Raw genomic sequence first — 24,062 nt, forward strand, 5'->3', positions numbered from 1 at the left:
TTGGAGACGACCAGCATCAACGTATTCGATCCTCGGTATATACTTTTCATACGTCTTTCTCTCTTTTTAACTCTCTCTTTCTCTCTCTCTCTCTCTCTCTCTCTCTCTCTCTCTCTCTTTCTCTCTCTCTAAAATTGATTTTCTCTTCCTATATTTTATCTGTCATCCGCCCTAATTTCCTTTTTTGTTGACTATATATTTCTCTCTTCTCGCTATACTTGATATTTTAATCTCATCCAAGTATTCTCAATCGCTGACTTCGCATAGTACTTTCCGCGGTGCGCAAAGTACGCGAAAGGTGGGGCCCCGGCCGGGTCTCGAGAGAGCGGACGAAGGGACAAGGGCAGCTCGGTGACGTGTCGTCTCCAACGTACCCGCGACCCATCCCTATACAAGGACACATCCCTGGTGATTCCGGCTCTTCAAGGGCAACAATCATCGCGGCAACAACAGCGGCGGCCCTCCAGGAGTTACCTATCTGGTTATCTAGAATCCGGATTTTCGGGACTTTCCCGGTACTCGGAATATTGCTGGAGGGTGTAACGAATAACCAGGTGAGTTATTACTAGGAACCTGATCGATCGAAATCCCTTACGTGCCGGCGACCGCCGTGTTTAACCGGGTCATCGATAACAACCAAACGACAGACGGGTTGAAGAACATGCAATTGTAATGACGAAATTCGCGCCGACGATATTTCTCGCCTGCGATATGACGTATGGATTTTATCGGCCGCATCATCGAGCGGTCCGCGAGAGGGGGCGACTTGTTACCAAGGGGTTGCACTGCAGTCGCGGTTATCGTGGTGGGGCGATCTCGTCACAAGTCCGAAAGTTTCTCCCCCGGCGTGATAGTGCGACCCGACATTCTCGATCGTTTTTCATCGCAAGAAGAAAGACTCGAAAGGAAATCAACGAGAGAAAAAGAGGGAGAGTGACAGCTCCAGCGACAGTGTTGGGACCACGATCAGGTACTCGTATCGTCTTTTCCTGATGTACGTTTCTGACTGAATACGGATAGTCATCCCTTCGTGACTGAAACGAAATCGGTGTGGATCGATCACGATTCGGTCAGCAAGAACATTTTCGGCCGTCTCCCCTCGTCGTTTCCACAACCAGAATTTGGATCAATGATCTAAGACTGGACTATGCGTGAGGAGGGATACCCGGTGTCTCTCTCGTGCCCTGCGCATTGCGCCCGACAGGATGTGGGATTGAGAGCGCCATTCTCGTGATAAATCCTGCGCAATGCCGGCTTCGGCGACCAGGAAGCAATCTCCGCAGGATCGTAATGATATCCTCCCTTCGCGATCAGCGATTTCGAGGCCGCGGATTTTCTCGCAAGCTTTCCACATGAGGCTTCCTTTCGGGAGTGACTTCATCTTGGGGAACTGATTTTCCTTTCAGGTCGGAAAGCTCGATCTCTCGTAAGGTTTCGAATCTCATCAATGTTCGGCTTATTCCTTAGGAAGGTTAGCAATATTCCATCCCTTTCCTTTCGCTTTAGAAGAGTTTAGATTTGTCGAAATTCAAATAAACTCCAAATGAATGATCTTGAAATTGAAATTTTCATGAAGCAGCAAAAAATAAATTTGTCAAAATTTACGCAAAAATTTCCATAGACATAGATCTCGTAATTTTTTTAGACATTCTCTTTGATGAAATTGCTCGTTAATTCTTCTTCATCTTTCTCGGTAGCGAGTCACACACATTTTTTTCTCGCCATGACTTTTTCGATGCCAGCGCGAACGATTGATCGTTCCGTTGTTGGCCGGTACGTATGGTCGCCGGCCATAAAGCGAGCATTAGAAGGGTAATATCGTCTTCAACAAGGGAGATTGCGACCGCGTTAAAAGAAGAAGAGCGAATAAAAAGCGAGAGAGCAACTCTTTGTGTACCACTGCAACCCCTCGCTCGATGTTAGGCTTTTTCTCGCCACTTCTATTTCGGCCCCGAGGCCTCCGTTTCATCTCGTACGCAATGCAGATGGAGCATCCGAGGGTATAGAATGGTATAATGACGCGGCGGACCGAGGTAAATTTAACGAATAATCCTCGAGTGATAGTGGGACATAAATCATCTGATGCAGGCTACAACTCTCGTTCTTCGCTCTCTCGTGGCGCGTCAAACGCGTTAATTGCAATTAGCATCATGCATGCGACGTGTGCACACTAATAGAAAGCAATAGTCGTGGTAACGTTAAATCGTTGTCTTATTCCTTGGTGAAAAATTTAGCAACTTATTTTTATGAGAATATAAAAAGTCTTTTTTCTCAATTTTATATATCTTTCTTCGCCTTCAAGATTCGTGATAGCAATGAAATTTAAGTGTGATTTAAGAACTAATTATATTGATAATTGAAGTGTTAATAGTCGACTATCGCAGAGGAATAAATATAGCGGTGTAAAAAGTTAATTACACTTAAATAAAAAAATGGAAACAAGTGGACTGACAACCACTTAATATGGCATTAATTAGTAATCAACATTCAATGATCAAACATTTCTGTACTTTTATACGTGCGTATGTTTACGTTTTTATATCATTGAAAATATATATTTGAATCTAATTTATCTGATTTAAGAATAAATTACGATAAGATATGAATCATTGAGATAGGAAAAATCGTTAATGTCTGACAGATCAGATATGTTCATTAATAAAAACGATAAGAATCAATATAAAAAAAATTATCCATATATCAATTTGTTTGAAATTTATATACATTTGCTTTACTGTATATGTAAAGACCATAAATCTCTCTTTCAATCATTTCTATCAATATTTGATATAATTGATTTTTATATATGATATATAATTGATATAATTGATATAAATGATATATAATTTATATATAATTGATTTTTATAATTGATTTTTAAAACTAATTCATCATATGAATTTTATTATAATGTTTCAGCAATGAATATTTTCTATTATAACATTGCAGCAATGAATAATCTCTATTATAACATTGCAGCAATGAATACTTCCTACTGCAGCAATAAATACCTTCATATATATTGCAGCAATAAATATCTTCTATTATCAAATGTTCAAAAATATATAATCTTTTCGAATTACAACACAAAAAAATTCTTTAAATGGTCCCAATGATAAATTAAGTAATAGAATAAAGGCTAATATAGACCAAACAAAGCGCAGGTGGTAGAACGAGACAGAAAATTTCTTAAAATTAATTCTTTATAAATTCAATAAATTCATACATACATCTTACTATATCTTCATATCATACTATATCTTCTATTATAATAATGTTGCAGCAATGAGTACTACGGACCCCACCGGGGAGGGTGGAGGAGGAGGAGGAGAGGGCGCCATGTCGGCTAATGCCGAACAGAATGCGTCTCCGAGCACGCCTAATACCGGCACCACGGTACCGGTACAAGCGACTACTCAGCAACAGCAACAGCACCCGCCACCGTCGCCCCTGAGTGGCTGTTATCTTCTCGTTGTGCTTCCTGAGCCTCATACTGCGCAACATAAGGACCTCATCCTGAACCGCCTCGCGAAAGGTGAGTTATCGCTTTTGCAAATCGCTGATTGTGAATCACGAAGTGATGATCATAAACAGCCATTTATAGCTATTTATACTATTAATGGGAGATACATAGACGAGACCCCTTGTGCACGAGAGATGTACATTTTTCGGGTGATCCTTCAACACGTGATCATTTTAAACAGCACGCATTAACGTATGCGTACGATTACGTTTGATATATATAATTATTAGCATATCTGTACGAAAAAATCGATGAGAAAGTATCGAACACAAGAATCGAGATATGATTGGCATGCAGCTAAAAATAAGAGTGCGCTTGTAAAACAACTGGCTTTCATTTCGGTCAAATTTCCGCTTCGCGATGTCGCATTTCACAGGATTAAGATTGCGCGTATCTGTCGTTCTTGGATACTTCCTGAATGTTGGTCTAACGGTGCTCGTCCTCCTCCGTTTAATTTTCCTTCCTTGACTTATCGGACAGACTGAAGTCGACGGTTGCTAGGCAGACTGTAAAATAAACTCTTTTCTTTAAGGATGATTTTTTGGTGACTTTTTCTTATTTTCTTATTGAAAATGTCAAGAGAAGAATCGATTACGAGTGGGCTAAAGAGCTTATCATCGAAAGAACATTCGACAATTTTGAAAGAGATATTTTATATATTTTATATATAAGAGATATTTTATATATTTTAATATTTTTAATAGTCTGTATAATTTAACTTAAAAAAAAACGCATTTATTTTTGAACAGGTAATATTTTAAAAAATGTAAGGTAATATATTTTTTCCAAACGTGCGTTACATTTTATGCAGAAATGTGTTTTAACAAATTTCACAGTTATTATCATTATCGTCACGAAATTATTGTTACTATCGCTATATACGATTGTGTGTTTGGGATTCATAATTAGGTACGTTTTAACAACGTGGCTTACATATTTAATTAGAAACAAATAAAAAATCAATGAAAGGAAACACACCTTTAAGTTTTATCTTCACAACATGGGATGTCCTAAAAGTGATAAAAAATAATATAGTGATATCTCAATTTGATTTAAAAAAATTCGATTAAAATTGAGATTCTCAGAGTAGGCGTATTATTTTTTTTTAATACGCCAGCACAAAATATTTTTGCGGATAACAAAATTCTATAATGCATTACCTCTCCATGTGAACATATTAAATTAATACACTTCGTTTTTTAAAGAGAGAGGGGGGAAAAGAGAGGGAGAGTCCGTATCGTACGTGGTTTCCGCATTGCGCCAACAATGATTTTTAAACGGCGCGCTTGTCGGCGCCTCATTTAACGTTTATCCGTCGATTTTTCAATCCTTTCGTGCGCAAATTCTATAGCCCGTGCAGCGAGTTTGCATTTGCGACGATGATCATGCGAAATGCCATGCGATAACGCAAATGCTACGCCGACTACGCCGACTACGTCGATTACCATTACTTTGACACTAATGACGAACCATATTTACGAAACGTATGTGAAATTTTTAATCTTAATTATGCACTTCAATTTTTTTATGGGTTAAAGCGTTTTATCTCCATTCTATGGAAATAAATTCAAAGAAATCGAACGCGTTTTTTTTTAACATTACTTCATTTACAAAAATCTCTATACATTATTTAGGCTTCTTCAGTTTATTTTAATAATAAATTATTATCACACAAATAATTATTTTCTTTCTATAATAATCATTATTATAATTATTCTCGTCTTACGTCTAGAAATACTTTTATATTTCTTTTGGTCTCACTGAGATTTTTATAATTTTATTATTTCTTTTTTAAAGAGAGTTCGTAGAGAGATATTTAGAACTAAGATTGCAAGACTAATCTCATTTAGAAACAAAATCTTGAGACAAAATCAAGATTTTTAATTATTTATCAAGACAAAACTAAGAATTTTCAAGAGTTTTTAAAAAAGTTAAAATATGTATATTTCAAATATGTATTTAAAATATGTAAATTCCAGAAAAAAATCACTATATTATATATGAAGTTAAAAAAATAAATTAAAAAATTAATAAATAAAAACATTTATATCAATAAACTTAGAAATAATTAATAAAATGAACAATATAAAATTTTATACAATTATTTAGATACACAAAACTTTGCGTACAATATATATACGCGATTCTTTGATATATGAACCTCGTCTTCTTTCTGGAATTCCTATATACAACTGCTTTTTTGTAAAAAAATATAAATAAATAAATAAATAAATCAATCAATCAATAAATATATATATATATATATATATATATATATATTATTGAATATTATTTTAAACAATTGTTAGTATTAGATAAAAATTGTTAGTATTAGATAAAAATTGTTAATAAATAAAAATTTATAAAATCCAGTCAAGACGAAACTTTGCCACAAAGATTTATTTAAGACCAAGATTTAAGTTTTTGAAACTATTCAATACCAATACACTATTTCTATTATTAAATATTTTGATCATTAAATATTGTTTTAAATAATTGCTCAGTATTAGATCAAAATTGTCAATAAAATCAAGACGGTACAAAAGATTTTTGCTACAAAGATTCTCTCAAAACCGAGACAAGATTCAATTTTTCGAAAATATTTAATACCACTACAATATTTTTATAAATATCGCCCTGTCTTGCATCTTGCGCAATCCTATTCAAGGCTGACATTGAGATTTGTCTTTATAAGTTTAAACTCGCGCAAAAACGCCTTCGGAGAGCTTTGCCCTTTGCTCTTTTCTTCATCGAGAAGAACGCCTCCGCGTTACTTCTTCTCTCTTCACGGACCTCCGCGTGGACTTCCTCTCTTTCTTCGTGTAAATTTAGCGGTAGATTTCGAGCCTACGAGAGACATTTGCTGCGCCATTTACTGTGCGTGTGCGCCTTAAATACATTGAAAAACGCGCGCGGTTTCACGGATTCTCTTCAAACTCGTCGAATCCTCGTCACGAAGAAGCATGTCCGTTTTCTTTATAGTCTACAGTTTTCTTGCTCCTTAATGGGATTCTAAGTGAACGTTCAAAGAACTTTGCACAAAGAGGCGAATGCAAATTTAGCAACGAAGACAATTGCAGCGAATTTAGCGAACATTCAAATTCTCGTAGGATATAGATTTATTTTAAGAAAATGAATTTTTATTTCGACGCGAACGTACGTATTATCACTTTTTCACACGCCTCGAGTAAAACAAGGTTCCATCATATTACAGCGTTCTTGCAAGTCGCTCTATTTCCTCACACAAAGGCCGAGGGATCCCGAGGATCCTCGTTTTTGATGAAGAAGAGAAATTTCGTAGCTCGCTCGAGCGAACTCCCTTTCAAAGGCAAATCGCGACCATTTGTGCTCGCTCAAAGTTCGCGGAGTCGCAGCATATATATCACGGGATATGTAGCGCGGTGTTAAATTGGAAAGAGGAGCGCAGTTTTTTTGAAAGGAATATTTTCCGCTCGGCGAATATTATTTTGCGCGCGTAATCCTGGTCGCCACGAGCGAGTAATCTTTTTTTTTCTCTCTCTCTCTCCTCTCGTTTTGCCCACGTACGTTTTGCGCGAGGCACGTTGCAAGCCAAAGTCGACGTTCACGTGTCGTGCATGCGGAAGTGATAGCGATTTATTTTGGACAAACGGCTCGCTCCTTCCGGAGAGGATTCTTATTCTCACGTTTTCGGCCCGACTATTCAGGCACGCTCGTACAAAACGTTTTCGCATGAATAATTAAAGGCAATCGCGTACAATCTCCAGCACAAATCCAGCGCCTCTCTTCATCGTCCTACGTTAATTAAATTCTATTGAATATCCCGGGTTCGATCGCGATATCGAAGATTAGATGTTTACGTCGCATCCATGTTATACGCGCGCGTTATTGATATCTTTACATACTATGTTCGTTCTATTTATAGCCAGTAAATAGCTACGTAGAGTTATTTATCGGAAACGCATCAATTCCGATAAGTCTATCTACAGCGATTTTATTATAGCGCATATTGTCGCGATTTAATATGCCGTCGGTTACGATTTCGCGTAGCTAACAATAAGTCTCTCGGAAATAATTAATTAATTAATTTTCTCGACACTAGACAGCCTTTTCGATAATAGTAAAACGGGAAGCAATAAATTAATTATTTAAAAATCTCTCTCATTGCGCAACAAAAGACTAATTTCGAACTAGTCCACACTGAGAAAAATCGTTTGATTGTACCAACAAGACGTATATGATTGAAGGCATTTTGGTTAAATCAAACAAGAATTTCTAGTTATCATGATAAGACTCGATTTTTTATAACTAGAACGTTTAATAGATTTTACTATAAGGATTTGATTAGTATTTTTTGGTTGGATCTATAAAATTTCTTGTTACATTAATTTCTTTGCTTGCCACTAGGCGAGCCACTTTTAACTTAACTCGTATTCAATATTTGCCATAAAATGTATATAAAGAACTAATATTAACATTAAATCCAAAGTATATTTTTTTTCTCTTACGAGCAGTAGTGCCAGAAAGAGGATGCTAGCTTTCGATTGCGTGTGTTTGAGCTGCATCCTCTTCTTGCATCACTGTTTATCAGTTTAATTTCTAACAAACTGAATTTAAAATAATTTATTCAATAATCTGGATTGAATTTATCCAATAATCTTGATGGAATTCAGAATATTAAACAGACTTTTGAGATTAGATGGAAAAAATTTTAGATGACTTGGTGCTGGCGAGTTTAGTATTATTAACAAGAAAATTTGATAAGGAAATTTAACAGGAAGTTAAATTAAGTTAAATTTAACAGGAAGAAATTAATCAGATTCATCTGGTAATTCCTACAAGAATTCTGGTTCGTCCATTTTCCAACAGATATACTGATTGGATCTATCAGAATTCTAATTAATGCAACCAGATTTTTTCCCAGTGCAAAAACTTGAAAGGCTTTTAATTTCGTTTTCGATTTTGGGTGTGATCGAATCAGACACGCCGCCCACGTGGACACAAAGTAATATCTCTACCCCGTGGTACACGGGGTTCTCTTGTTCATACGAGCGCGCAAAAGCGTGCACACACGTGTGCACATCATCTCTCACGTCGTACGTCTATTCTCTGTTCCACGGGCGGGGGTTACAGGCCTTAAATGTCCGTTTGTATTTATAGAGTCTCGACATGCACTTCGGGGAAGCTCTCCTCCCGCCGATCTCGGCGACGATATACGTTCCTGATGTCGCACGTTCCCTCTTGCGTTAGTCAGTCTTGTCTCTCTTTCTTTCTCTCTCTTCCTCCGCGACGCAGGAGTTTGTTCTATGAACAAATCAAAAGTCGCTCCAACGTTTCATCATATTCTTTCTCTTTTATCGCTCCTCCAGATCGCCATTAGTCATGGCAGATAACAGAAATAAATAGAAGACTGTGCTCGAAGAAGCAATAAAATTTAGTTTTATCTCTCCCGTGCATAGGAATGTGTATGCATATTCAGTAGGTTTTTATAAGTATTCTCAAAAAGTTATGTTAAGACGACCTCATTTTTTTAGGAAATCCTAATCGTCGTTCACGAAATTATTCCGATGATATTTTACTTTTAATATTGATATTTGAATGTATAATATTGTATATGTATAATGGACACAATGTATCTTACTGATGATTATTGTTTGTATTAATTATTAATCTTCTAAATGTGGTAGATTACCTTGAATCAGTTAATGCCGTAGAAAGATAAACAAAAACATGTTCCCAAAGCTATATACCGTATCATGATGAAGACTCGATATTTGCGATTTTCCCTTAATGGTAGCTTTTCTTGTCAGCTCTCTACTGACATAAGCGCATTAACTTCGAGTATTAATAAGAAAATAATATTTGTTTCAGTAAAGAAACTAAAAGAATAAAGAATAGATCGCATTTTCTTGCGTAAAAATATTACGAGTTGCTACCTATATTTTTTACTTAGAATTTTTTAAAACGACCAGCCATTTTTTTCATGTGTTAAAATTATCGTTTTCAGCGATGAAATTGTCCGAAAATAACCGTGCGCCACGGATTCAATTTCGCCAATCGATGACAATTCGTTATTTATGACGATTGCAATAATGCAAACCAGATGGGGATCTGAGTAATTTCGTAAAATTCTGTCTGCGGGATCCCTCACGCAATTCGTTCCCATGCCGTGCGTGACGCACCTTGCGAAATACATACATATTTTATAGGGAATATTGTATCTATTATGAACATCAGCAGAGCTCACGCTCGTCGCAAATAATGCGGTTTCCTCGAAATTGGGGGATAAAATTAACACAATTTTGATAGGAGGGATTCGTGATATTAAATTTATTGCACGAGATATACCAAGATTAATCTTGATATCATCTTATTTTGTCTTATTCCGAATTTCAAGATAAAATAAAAACAAGATTTCTAGTTACTAATATAATATTAAGATTAAGATTGTTAAAATTATTGGTCAAAATTATTAATTAAAAATAATAAAGTATGTATATTTGTATATTAGATGAGAAAAAAATCACACTATATTATACATATACGAATCTATAGAAAATTTTATTTAACATATAAAAACATTTGTAAAAACATTAAGAGATAATTAATACAATAAACAAAATAAACAATAAAATTTTACACAATTATTTAGTTACAAAACTTTGTGTACAGTATCTGCATTCTGGCAATACGCAATTGTCTTTTCGTAAAAACAATGAATATACATATATTATATTTTTAGAAGTAAACGCGAATGATATAAATAGTTTATAATAATTATATTAAATTATATAAATTATAAAAATTCTGTTAAATATTATTTTAAACAATTGTTGACTATTCAGAATTACATAAAAATTGTTAATTAAATTGAGACAAGATGAGATATTTGCTATAAAGATTCACTCAAGCCTTAAGTTTTTGAAAATTTTCAATATTTGTGCGAATAATGTCTTATCTTGGATCTTGTGCATATCGACATTTAAAATTGATATGTAAGATAAAATTTCTCTTCGAGATTGAGTTTGCAAGATCGCAAGTTTCAATCGCCAATACCAATTTAGAGCCGGAGGTAAATATACGGCGGGTGAGTGTCCAATCAATCGCCGCGAGTGTATTCTCGTCTCGTGGAGAGACTCGGGTCATCGTCTCTAAATATTCACATAATTGAACCGTACACCCCGAAAGCTCGCGCACAAACAATTACATGTGTACGCGACGAGCATACAATTACTATGCTATGCACTTGCGAACACACGCACGTATGACGATCTCGCGTGTGTACTACATGATACTTGACAATGTTTGGATTATCGGTTTTCCGAAATACTGATGAATCATCCATGGCGCACTTTATTCACCCCGATGCAATACAGCAAATAAGTCCTCGACAAATGTTTCGTGCTGCAAATCAAAATTTGTCGCTGCAAATGTTAGTTGAGCGTTCGTCAAGTTTACTTAACGTTTACATTTATGCCAGAAATTTAACGCACAAATGTAGAAAATATCGATATATTTCTCTCTATAAAGCTTGATAGAAATATGGACGTAAAATTAATTCTAGCTCTTTCTTTTTCTCTCTTTCTTTCTATCTTTTATACAGCTAATATATTATCTAAGTCTATAATTTTTGATAATAATAATATTCTCTGCGCTCTCTCTCAAGTATGTGTTACGTAATACATATAAATGAGCCACGTGTGTCGCCTGTTGGATGAAACCGATGATCGATTTTCTCATCGTACCATCTGCCACGAGATTGCGTTGTAAATTTGATAAAACGTTAAATTTGCCTCTAAAATGCAACTGCGGTAAAATGGGGCTTCTCGTAAAATAAGTTGGAGAAATAATCGAAAACTACATGGGTCAAAATTTTATGTCTCGTAAAGGGAAAGTATCAGATTAGCAGAAATAAGCATATATATCCAACTATGCACATTTAATTAACGTTTAATTGAGCAGAATTTATTTATTCACGTTGCACCGTTATCTCATAACGATAAATCGGACGTTCGCGAAATTAAAAGGATTTATAATAGCGATTATAATAGCATGTATACGTGGATCTCTGTGTGGAACTTTTGAGGAAAATTATCCGTGATACTTTGAAAATGACGATTGTTCGTACATAACATTATGACATTAAAGAAATTGAAGAGACTCGAGGAAAAGAGAGATTAATATGAATTATTCGTGTCACCGACACCCTCGCAGGATTATTAATGTGCGAAATAAATTTCAACATTGGCTCTCGTGAAAAGAGCGTTTGCTCGCTGTTAATGGGCAGTGTATGCAATTAGCGAATAAAATGCGCGAAATTGCGGTGTCGCGCGGCAGTATTTAATTGAATGAAAACTTGTTTCTCCGTACGTGATGCAGGGAAAAAATTATAAATGTGCGCTTTACAAGATAGAATTTATATCTGTCGTTAATCGAAAGAATTTCTCGATAGATACTTAAGATATAACATGTCATTATTTTTTTATTCGAAGAGGAACACGACGTATTATAAATTTTTGCAAGAAAGAGAGATCGTAAAAGAGGCACGATGATCATCGAATGTGGGAAATCGGAAGATAAAAAAGATGAACAATTGCCAAGGAAAGAAGATGGCAAAAAAGCAGAAGACATTGTGAGGTAGCTAAAGAAAGACAGATATAAAAGAGCGATATGAATCGGATGTTTTTGTTTGTCAAGATCATCGTAACCGATATAATTATGATATCGTTGTATATATAGATAAAAAAAGCAGTAAAATAGTCAGAAAAAACAGAAGACGTAAAATGGCCACGCGAAGAAAGTCAGAAGAAAGGAATAAAATTGCAATAAGATGGGTAAATAGGGCAATACTTGGTGCTTAAGAGGAGGAAGGAAGGAAAGAGGGGGGAAAGATCTCAGAAAAAGAGACAGAAGAGAATATAATAATCGAGAAGGGTTGCGAAGGAGGAGGGCAGGAAAGGTATATGAAGCGGTGAAAGGACGAAAGGGTCATGGAGGGAAGGTTGCAAAGAGGAATGGAACGATAACGACGACGATGAAGTGGGCGAGAGAGGGCGAGAGTGTAGCTGTAGGTTGATGCGGCATGCGCATGTTAGTACCTGCCTACGGCCACATCCCCGCAGTCCCAGAACTTGGATCAATAATCCATCCACTCCGGCTCAGAGTGAAAACTGTCGCTAAGCCGAAATAACGATGCCATTTCATCCTCGTCCTCACTGAGGGCGATCGAACCCGAGCGTAACGTCAGCGCTCGGTAAATAAAAGCGTGATCAAAGACAGGTGAAATGCATCGCGCATAGGGAAACTTGTGGGATGAAGAAACGAGGGGAAAGAGAGAGAATTATAATGTCAAAGACAGACTCTTAGAGTTGTATGAAATACTGAGACTGGTCTTGATATTGTCTTGTCTTGTCTCGAAATTTGAGACAAGCTCAAGATAAGATTTTTAATTAGATTTTTAATCAAGACAATACCAAGATTGTCAAGAGAGATTGTTGGTCTTGTCAAGATTTTTTGATTTATTAGATTATTTTTAAAAAGATTTGTAAATTAGATGAGAAAAAAATCATTATATTATACATGAACTTAAAAAATTTTATTTAATAAATAAAAATATTTATATTACCAAATTTAACATTTAATTAATTAATACAAAATAAATAATGTAAAATTTTAAATAGTTATTTAGCTACACAAAACTTTATTTATTTATTGTATTTTTGGAAATAAACATGTAACATAAATAATAATAATTTTATCTTAAATTATATTATACAAATTTTAAATTATATTATAAATTATATTATAAAAATTATTTTAAGCAATCATTCAGTATTAAATAAAAATTATTAATAATATCAAAACAAGACACGATGAGATGTTTGCAACAAAGATTCACTCACAAGAGAGATTTAAATTTTCGAAAATTTTCAGTAGCAATATTTTCACGATTATTGTCTTGTCTTGAATCTTGTGCAACTCTGCTTTCAATATAATCATAGAAATAAACAAAAGAAGAGAATTGTGGAGAGAAAATAAGAGCTTCAAGTTTTTCATTGAAAATATTTAGTGAAAAAATCATAAGTTTTATTTCTCTGTCTCTTGTGAATTTTATCGGAAGATTTGAGAGGATAAAATGGGGAAATAATGATGCAGTAAAATATAATTTGCGAGGATATACGCGGGATGAGATGAGAGGAGAGCATCGTATTTAGCGACTGCGAAATCGTTGTTGGAAGAATAATTAGGATGTGTATATCCTGTTTCGGATTCCCCTCTAATGAAAATGAAAAGTTTTAATTTCGTATCCTGTGGAAGCGAACGCGTTCGCACTGAGTTATCCTTTTTCAGAAAACTCGACGAAGTCGGGTCTAATCCTTTTAGCGACAATTTAATAATGTTCGACAAATTACCCTCGACACCTTTATGTCGCCTTAAGTAGCTAGAAATCTCCCTCGCGAGAAAATTTTATGGAGAGAGCTGCAAGTTATACGACAAAATCTTTAAGCGAGGACGTAGTTTATTCCCGGAGGAATATTGGCGACGAGATTGTCTTTCATGGATCATCGGGTAATTATATTACACTGCCCTAGATTCCACGCCAATCCGGAACAATTCGGCGAAATGTTGATGGAATCATCGCCGAGCAAAATTGGCGCTGTTGGCTGACAGATAGAGTTATTAGCGGATCGCCCGGGGGATGAAGTCGTCTCACCGGAATACGTCCTTTATCCGGCGAGAATTTTGACAATTTTCAAAACGGTATTTTCTCTAGTAATTAAATTTTTACTAACAAATATGGGCCGAGTTAAAGTCTCGCGATGCTATTCAACGCGCTGTGCATATAAAATGTATTTTTAGTTTATATCGACAAGGAAGGCTAACGTGGAACTGTGGAAAAAATTCTCAATATTACTTTATATGTATCATGTATACTATCATGAATTATATGTAATATATAATATACATGTAATATATAATATTATTTAATATATTCCATTCACTTTGACATCATCTGATATTATGTAACATTGTAAAATATTGTATTATGTGTTACATGTCGTTATGTCACATCTATGCACGTGGCGCACGTTTTATTCGTACGATTTCACAGTATAAATACAGAGATAAAATCCCCTGCATTTTACGTACACGTTTCATTCAATCGGATTCATTTGACGGGAATGCACTTGTGGATCGGGCGGACGGTTTTTACGGCTCGACGAGCATCGATGAAGATATGTTAAAAAAAGACCGAAATTTTATATTCGATACATGCTTGCCAGAGTTTCGAAATATCGTCGTATAAATTTATTTATTCTCACTAGCACAGTAAAGTCACCTTCCGTGAAGCTTAATGCTAAAAAACGAAGAAATTATTTCAGGAATATACAATATACGCATATCTTCTCGTATCTAGATTTTTTTAAATAACATATTTTGATATTTCTTGAAAACCAAAACTCCCAGAAAGATGTTTCATACAAAAATTTCGAAGAGGACACAGGATGATGTTATCGGTTTGATCTTAGAGGGTCAAAAGGTTATTTCAAGATCAATTGATTTCTCTCATTATTTTTTTTATACATAAAAAATTAATTAGATATAAATGAATATTGTATACGAGATATTTCATAATTAATATAAAATTGTCAAATTAGAAAAAATTATAAAATATCTCGTAAACTATACTCAATTTTTGAATATTCTGTTTTTATAACTTTTTGCACCGAATATTGCGAAGAATCAATTTATATATTTACAAACAAATTGGGATGATTCCATTTTCAAAAAAAATGAAGATAATCTTGAAATAATTCCATGATCTTAATCCAAGGTCAAACGCAATGGCACCATTTTATATCTCTCTCAAAATCACAAAACTTTTGTATAAAATATTTTTCGATAGAAGCTTTGGTTTTTTTTTGAGAAATATCAATGCGTCATTTAAAATGGACTATCCTGTATATTGATTTTGCACATATGCATATCGCACACGCGCGATATCAAATGGCATACTGGATATTGAATGCTTTGCTTTTTTTCGATATTGTTTGCGCGAAGGATTTCGATAGAAAAATCTCGATAATCTTCTGCTCAGTCGAAAAAATCGCGCAATATGAGATGCTTCGCAGACATCGATGCCGCGTGTATATCTCTATCGTATCAATAATACCGGTTATTCTATATCAAAGAGAATGAGTTATCGCCGAAAGATATTATCGTACAATGAAAAATCCATATTTTGCAATATTATAGTAATTCATGTTTTTCTACTGTAATAACACTACAAGATAGGTATTTTTAATCGTTAATGTTATTAAATGCTTTTCGCAGGCAATTACGGTAACATCTGGCGAATGTAACGAGTTAATGAGAAATCCGTAGGTATAGAATTGTCGTTTCGAGAGAGAGAGAGATTCTATCGTAATTGCTTTCCACTTTGTTCACACTTTACGACACGCGAGAGCCGCGTATACACACAACCCCTTTCTTCCCTCGACTCGTCGTTTCTCCCCGTATGATTTTATCTCGAAGTGCCATATCGCCAGCCGCAGGGGAACGAGGCAACAATACCTGGCAATGCAATATCTGGCGATCGGGTTTCGCCGTCTCGCGCGAACGAGACTTTGTACGGAGATGATGACTCGTCGTGTTGAGTCACGTCGAAGATGAATAATACATTTGCAGGGTGTCTACTGCCTGGAAAAAGTCGGAATTCTCCGGGATTTCTTTTATATCTGGAAAAATCAGGAAATTCTCATGGAATTTTATTGGGAAATTTTTTCAACAATTTTTCCTCGATCATATTCTGCACTTTTATTGTAAGCGATCGACGATCCGCTGATAAGCCAAGAGAATTGTGAATTATATATTATTTAAAATATGTTATAAATATATGCATCTCAGTTTATATATTTTATAATATTCAATTTATTTTAACGAGGTAGTGAATATACAATATATATTTTTAATTTTAATTTTCAGTGATAAAAAAATGAAAATGTTATATAAATAAAATTCTCTTTTTTTACTTTTTAATTTTGTTCAATACATTTGAAAATCTTGAAACTTAAATGACTCAGTCCTTAAAAAGCATTAAAAAACATCTTATTTTAAAAAGTTACACCAAAATATGTTTAAAATTTTCTTCCTGAAATTTTTAATAAAAATGACTTAAGAATCAAGGAAAATTCTCACAGAAATTTCTTTTTTAACAAGATCTTACAGTTCGAAATCAACGAGCAATTCCTCAGACGGAATGACAACCGTCTGTGACTCGATGTGTCTGTAACTTTCAGAGTGCGTGGGTGCGAACTTTAAGAACCGACATGTTCGAGGGGAGTGGAATCCCCTTCCCTCCTGTCCTCTCTCGATAATCGACTTTCCTGTTCCTTCATTCGTTTGTTGCGTGTATGCAAGACGCTTGATATGCCGCGACCACAATGCAAACGTGCTGTCTGATCCTGACAGGTTCTGTCTGACTCATAGGGCATCTACATCGGGGGTAGATAGGTAGATTCAGTCAAGCGGAAAAAGATGACGAGACGCAAACTCATTCATGCGTTTAATTCGAGCTCAACGGAGATTCACCTCCGGCAGTGGCCTTTCTCTAAGAAGTTCGTAAGTAAGCGAAACACTGGCAGAGGAATCGTCCGGCCGGACACGCCCGTTTCTACTTCGTCCTGCGACAATGAAATTGTACGTGGAATATTTCATTTTTCGCGCTTCAAAGTTAAGTTCTTGCCGTTTTCAATATTTGGAATTAATATAAAAGAAATGTAGATAGAAAAAACAAATTCTTTTTTCATGAAATATAGCTTTTATGTAAAAAAAAAAAAAACAAACCTTGTTTTTTCAGATATTTGACGTCTTTATATTTTTTTAATGCAAGTTAATTTTTCATTACTTTTGACTTTTTAGATGATAAATTTTAATCAATCATCATTATTTTAAATGTTGCATTCCAATTATCTATATAATTATGTAATTAATTTGTATTTTTAATTAGGTAAATTCTCCAGAAGCAAATCGAAATTAAATTTGTATGAATTGTCTCTATTATAGATATACAAACGCAGTAATTTAATTAAGTAATTAACACAGTAATTTTTAATAATGTACTTTTTTTAATTCACTATTTTAATCTAATAAAAAGAATTAAAGTTCTTATTTTTTAGTTTATTTTGTTTTTAAAAGTAATAGATTAATGAGAGATTTTTGCTATTGAAATAATTATATCAGACATGACATAATTCAGGTAATTTTCAATTAAAACAATAGTACAATAGAAATTTTTATCATCTAATTAAAATTCCGAATCATGCGTTTAATTTAATTTGCCGCAAAAGTCTCTTTTCATTAAAATTATTTTCAAAAAAAGATAAATTAAAAATATAAAAACTTTAGGGAGATTTTGTTATTATATTAACATTTATTATATTAACAATTAAAAAAATATTATATTAAAATAATATTATATTAAAAGAGGATAATAAAAAGAAATTATTTTTAAATTTCAAAGGAAAAAACGTTTTTTTTTTTAAATTTGTTTTCTATTAGAATAAAAATGATTTCGTCACATCTTTGTAAAATAATGTAATTTATCTAATAATAGTACGATTTTTTCACACGCGTTCAGAAAAATAAATATCTGCGTATTGTATCTATTGTATCTTTATAATTTTTAGTTGATCGTGTAATGAGGATTGAATTGCTATACGTTGCACGTAAACTGGCTGAAATAATTACGTCATAAGACGGCGGCGAGGTACCTCGATCGACGACCGTATCTCTCAATTCTAGCCGGCTGAACATGCTCGGAATAGCGAAAGGGTTAACGCGCACTTTATGCCACCTCATTGATTACGAGCATAATGTACGTGCAAATAACACATGACATAACACTCGCGCCAATAAATCGGAGCTCTTCTGTGAACGTAAGCCGAACCGCATTTTCTCCGGCTCGTTGGAGATTAAAAGCGAAACGGCACGAAATATCGAAAGGCACCGAATATCATATATATCGCGCCCTTCGCAAAATGCATTTCGCGCTTTTATTAGACGCAACGCGGAAGAAATATGCGAATAGGAAGGGTGAGATAGATGGGACCTTTGCGAGAGTATACGTGATCTGTGTGTGAATACGTACACGCACATATGGTCGTAGGATTGGCGTATCAATTTTATATACGCATATATAGGGGAGCTCAGTAATACATATGTAAATATGTATAGATATTCACATATATGTGCGCATTTATTATATATATATATATATATATATATATATATATATAGATATAGATATATATACATGTAGGTGCGAGGTAGGAAGGCATAGTTGCCGACATGAATCATGATTGAGAACGTGGGGAGGCTCGAGAAAGTTGGAGTTACACGATGTCGGTATTATCCGAGCGGATCGGCTTTAGGGATTTGCCAAATTAGATTGTGCGTTTCCGAGGTTCGTCTCGAGGGTTTCATCACCTGGTATATCATTCAAACGAAGACTTCGTAAATTGTCATTCTTTAAACGAATCTGCGTTGATGCGTATAAAGGAGTAATCCAAGTTTCGTGTGAAATACACCTTAAATTTTCTTACGTTTCTTCTAAATATATTCTTTAATTATCACATTTTATTATAAATAACGTATAAGAATTTTCCAATTAGAAAAATATGTAAACTATATATATATATATATATATATATATATATATATATAATATAAATATTATATAAATATTAATATAAAATTAATATAAATATTAATATATGTATATTAGTAAATTTATGGATATGTGTGTAATAATATATTTTCTTCTTTTCTTGTTTCTCTCTTTTTCTTGAAAAATTCTTACATGCTGTATATGTATAACGAATCTTATAGTACATACAAAATTATTTATACATGCATGTAATATATGTGTAATTATACATATATATCTAAAAAAAATCGTTTTTCAACATAGAAAAGAGATATTCGCTTTAATCATACCCTACATTATGAAATGAGAAACTAATCTTTAATAACGCAGATATTACACAATGCGAGACGGGATACGAAAATTGTCAAATTTATGGCATGTATTAAATGGGTTAAGGGTACTGGAGGGACTGGTATATTTAATAGTACACTACTACACTTGTGGAGCAAGTACAAACGAGCTTTTCCAGCTAGCTACTCGAAGAATTGAGAGCCTGAATACATTACGGCTGCATAATTTACGAAGTGGCTTGTACGATGATAATTATACGTGACCCTAATACATGTCCGCGTTAATTAACGTTTACGGAGAAACCATAAGATATATATGTTGGAAAACTGCCGTCTTGATGCAATTTAATGCGCCTGGACAAAATTATTACGATAATTTTTATCTTCATGTTTTTTTTATAAGCAAAACAAATTTCATAAATTACTACGGATTCTCATGATATCGCGAGAGATAAACTCATAAATTAATAAAATCTCGCGATAATATCTATTAAATTGTAATCTATTGAAATGTAATTAATCGCGGAGATAAATGCGATTAGTAAGAGGAGAAAATTAAATTTCCTTAATTTATTTATTTAATTAATTTATTTATCACTTTATTTAAAATTTACGTGTTTCGCCGCATTTTGATGTATTTTCTCATGTCATCCCAACGTGCCGGTCATCATTTCGCGAACGAGATAAGAGCGGGGCGCGGTTGATCATTTCACACCATTTCGACGTGTGTGCGTGCGACCGAATATAGCGGATCTAATTTTATCGTGGCATTTGCCACGCCAGTTCGCTCTCTCACTGTCGCGAGACAGTCGCGGGACTTTGCCTCTCGACTACCTCGTTCTTGAACCTGACCCCGAAGACCAATACACAGCTGTCGTTAATAAATGTCGGGGAGACAGGCTGCAACAGTTCCTTTTCGATTGAATTACGATCCTTTAATTCTAATCACACGTAAAATATTTTTATCATCGCCATTTTTGTTTCTTGATTAATAAAGTCAGTTAAATACGTAGATTTATTTCCTTACTTTCGAGATATATTCGCATTGGATTCACGATAAATCACTCGTTAATAAATAAATCCTTTGACGTTAATATATTAGTAATTTATCTATAAAGCTTTTATCGCGCGACTCGTCTTCGAATTCAAACTTCGAGTGCAAACTTTAATGTCCGCGTTCTGGGATATTTGAGCGTTCTAAAGTTAACGCACAAGATACTTCGAAAGTGCTCAATTCATTAGGTTTGCAATCTGCAGAAAGCGAAGAGGCTTGCTCCAATTCACTAGACTCCAATTCAATTAGCCGATTAAAACTTTGTTGATGATTATATTCACACATACTGTGACTGATCAGAGATTGGATATAAATATTATCGCGACAAAGTTAGATTTTCGCATTATAGATCAGTGATGAATAAAATAAAATTAGTTTTTGCAATATATTTATGACGAAAATAGTTAGAGAGGAGAGAAGAATAAGAAAACAGAAATAAATTTCCATATTCAGTTAGCGTGAGAAAGAGAAGATATTCTCTTTATTATTTATGTATGATAAAACTAACAAGAAAAATTCTCTACTCATATTATTCAGATAATGAGCTTATCAATAATTGTTGAAATTTGGATTTGTTGATAATATATAATCAATTGGGAAATCTTACAGAGCTTCTCCGAGTGCAATTTTACATTAAAAAATTATAAAATCATTTTAAAGAAAATAATAGGATATTATAAAACAATTTTTTTTAAAAAAAAGTTGGAAAATTTGTTGGTAAATACTTTTAGTCATATTTTTTGTGTATGTATGTTCGTATTATATTTTTGAAGGTATAATTTGTGAAATATAACTGTATGTACATTTTTTTCTGTTATATATACGAAGGTGTACTTATCATTAAAAATATAAAATTGTCCTACACAGGTATAAAGCCCTTATTATAATATAATACTTTTTATAATATAATACTTTTTTATCATTTTTTCCAGTAAACTAAAAGCAAAACATATAAAAATAATTACAAGGATGGAATAGAGTGAAGAGGCATTGCTAGAAGCAATGACGAAGGTCAAGGGATTACAAATGGATTGGACAAATGGATCAATATATTTTTAGAGGAAATAGGAATTAAAGAAAGATGCAATTCTTGTAAATATTAAATCAATATTTTCACTGAATTAAGATATGTATTTTTATATTTCGTCGAATTTTATAATTAGAAAATATCTTTCTTGATTATAATTATTGAGGAACTTTTTTTACCGAAGTCCAAGAAAAATACTTTTTTAGTATTTTTATATTGATCGCTGATAATTAAAATACATCAATTAATTAAAAATTGATATAATTATTAATCTAAATAATATTAGTAAATCTTTATAAATTCAATTATCAATAAAATCTGTCCATCATGTGTATTTTTCTAATAGAATGTTTCGTGTTAATGTTGGAAATCTCGATAAAATTATATCGTTAATCTTAATCCCTGATTATGCGAGGCCATAAAGTAATCGTAAGCAATAGTGCGTGCTGGATATAAACGACCCGTTGATCGCACACGACGTGGTCGTGCCCTAAGCGAGGACAAGTGCAGACCTCGGTGAAGCCGAAGCAATTCACGCTTGAACTACAAACGGGTCACGTTACCTGGGAACCTACGGTTCATCGCACATTCATCTTTTTGCCCTCGCTCTTGCCGTTATCACCCTGTTGATGGCGTCGACTTCGCTTCGAAATGAACTCGGCATACATCAGTGAACAAATCTGTAGCCGTCATGGGGAAATACACGCACTCCTTTCGTGCCAGTTTGTTTCGTCACGATTGCATTCGGATTTAGACTCTGCATCAAGTATAAATTTAACGGAGATCTGACATAAAACAAGAAATTTCTTTCCGTATTTTTTATCTCTCTCTTATCTGAATCGGGCAATCGGATTTTCCTCGAGAAATGTCGTAAAAATTTATCACCTTAAAATCCGGGCGGAAGTCTAATTTGCGAAATTACGTTCGTCGTATACCAGGTTCCCGTTTCGCATCGACCGTAATAAATGCATACTCGTTGCAAGAAAACGCTGGCAGACGCCAACGCGCTACGCTCTCTTCCGCTTCCTTCATTAATCATTCGACACGACCGGAGTTTTTCCCATGTTTCCATGTCATCTCGACGCAATCCATTGCCGCTAAGTGGATATGTATATATTTGAAAAGTAGGCTGAAAAGGGAATGGAAGGAAGAGATGCATTCGACGATAGTCGAGCAAGTTTCCGCAATGAAAAATGCACGAGAGAGACGTATAGTAGGCGAATCTCTCTTTCTCATAAATAAATCTCGGCATGAGATGTCTAGACGAGACGAGCGAGCTTATTGTACGGCAACGATTATGAAAATCCACGTGCTTTGACCCCGCCCATGATTCAACGCATTCATTTTCGGTCGCGAGGAAGAAGCTGCAGCTGATACGCGAATTGACGCGCGCGTTAAATTGTCGGCGCGAATTGCACTTGACAGTCCAGTTTATGCGCTCGTTTCCTCGCGCCAGCACTATGATCATTTAAGACACTTTGCCTCAATAATGTAACACGAGATTTTTATTCATTCCTTTCCCTTAAATCCCTCTTTTTTATATTATATGATTATGTTATTTTTATATTTACATTTTATATATTTTTATATTTATTATATTTTATATAGTTTATATATTTATATCATTATATTATTATTTTTATATTTATATCCTTTTTTTTACACACGACTATGCCATTGGTTAATTCATCGCGCGATCTATTAAAAAATATTCAAAGTTAGCGTGAAATTGCAGTGATATGCAAGATTGATAGACGTATTTTTCTCTCTAGTTATTAAGTTTAATTTATATATGTATATGTTGCGGAAAATATTGGCTGCTGAAGAATAATGATGCAGTAGACACTTCGGATACCCGTGTATATCTCTTATATTTAGCTCGTTTATTATTTCAAATTTATTGACCACTTTATTTCCATCTGCGTCATGACGGAGATATATTTGCGATACGCTACAAAAAATAACTAATTATGATTTTTATCCCGGATAAAGTTCTATAATATAAAAAGGGGAGAAAATACTTCTATCTATCTCTCTCTCTCTCTTTCGCTCTCAGAAAAACATTTTAATGCGATAAAGTATCTTCGAAAATTTCACAATTTTTAACGAACATAATTCTTCTCGATAAAATGTCTCTCTCATTTTTTTTTATCGTAACCTTTCGACATAAAAAGGACGTTCTCTGTTACATCCACTCTCAATCCTTGATTCAGGTCTTCGCCCTTGTCTTGGAAATATAAATAGCAACGAGTGAGCTAGGTCGATCTCTATACTCCCTCTGCCGAGGTCGTGCATTGCATTTCTGAATATCCGCTACTATTTTCTTCTCCGGATCTACTTTCGACCTGTCAAACTCGATCAAAGACCCTTGGCAGAGCAAAATCAAACTCAAATATGCTTGCATAAATATTAATGATATCACATATTGCATACATATATATTTATTTGCATGTTATTAAATTTACATTAAATTATGATAT

General features: G+C 34.2%; 1 protein-coding gene across 1 annotated transcript in view; it reads left to right on the plus strand.

Annotated features, from left to right (window-relative positions):
- Nucleotides 1-682: 682 nt before the first annotated feature.
- The window catches only part of LOC105254976 (microtubule-associated protein futsch), a 53,469-nt gene continuing 30,089 nt past the window's right edge, over nt 683-24,062 (plus strand). The window contains 2 exon segments of the mRNA XM_025409871.1: nt 683-970; nt 3,284-3,535. Coding sequence (XP_025265656.1) covers nt 712-970; nt 3,284-3,535 — 511 coding nt within the window. The 5' untranslated portion in view covers nt 683-711.

Source organism: Camponotus floridanus, unplaced genomic scaffold (assembly GCF_003227725.1).
Source record: "Camponotus floridanus strain SB8 unplaced genomic scaffold, Cflo_v7.5 scaffold29, whole genome shotgun sequence".
Taxonomy (NCBI): domain Eukaryota; kingdom Metazoa; phylum Arthropoda; class Insecta; order Hymenoptera; family Formicidae; genus Camponotus; species Camponotus floridanus.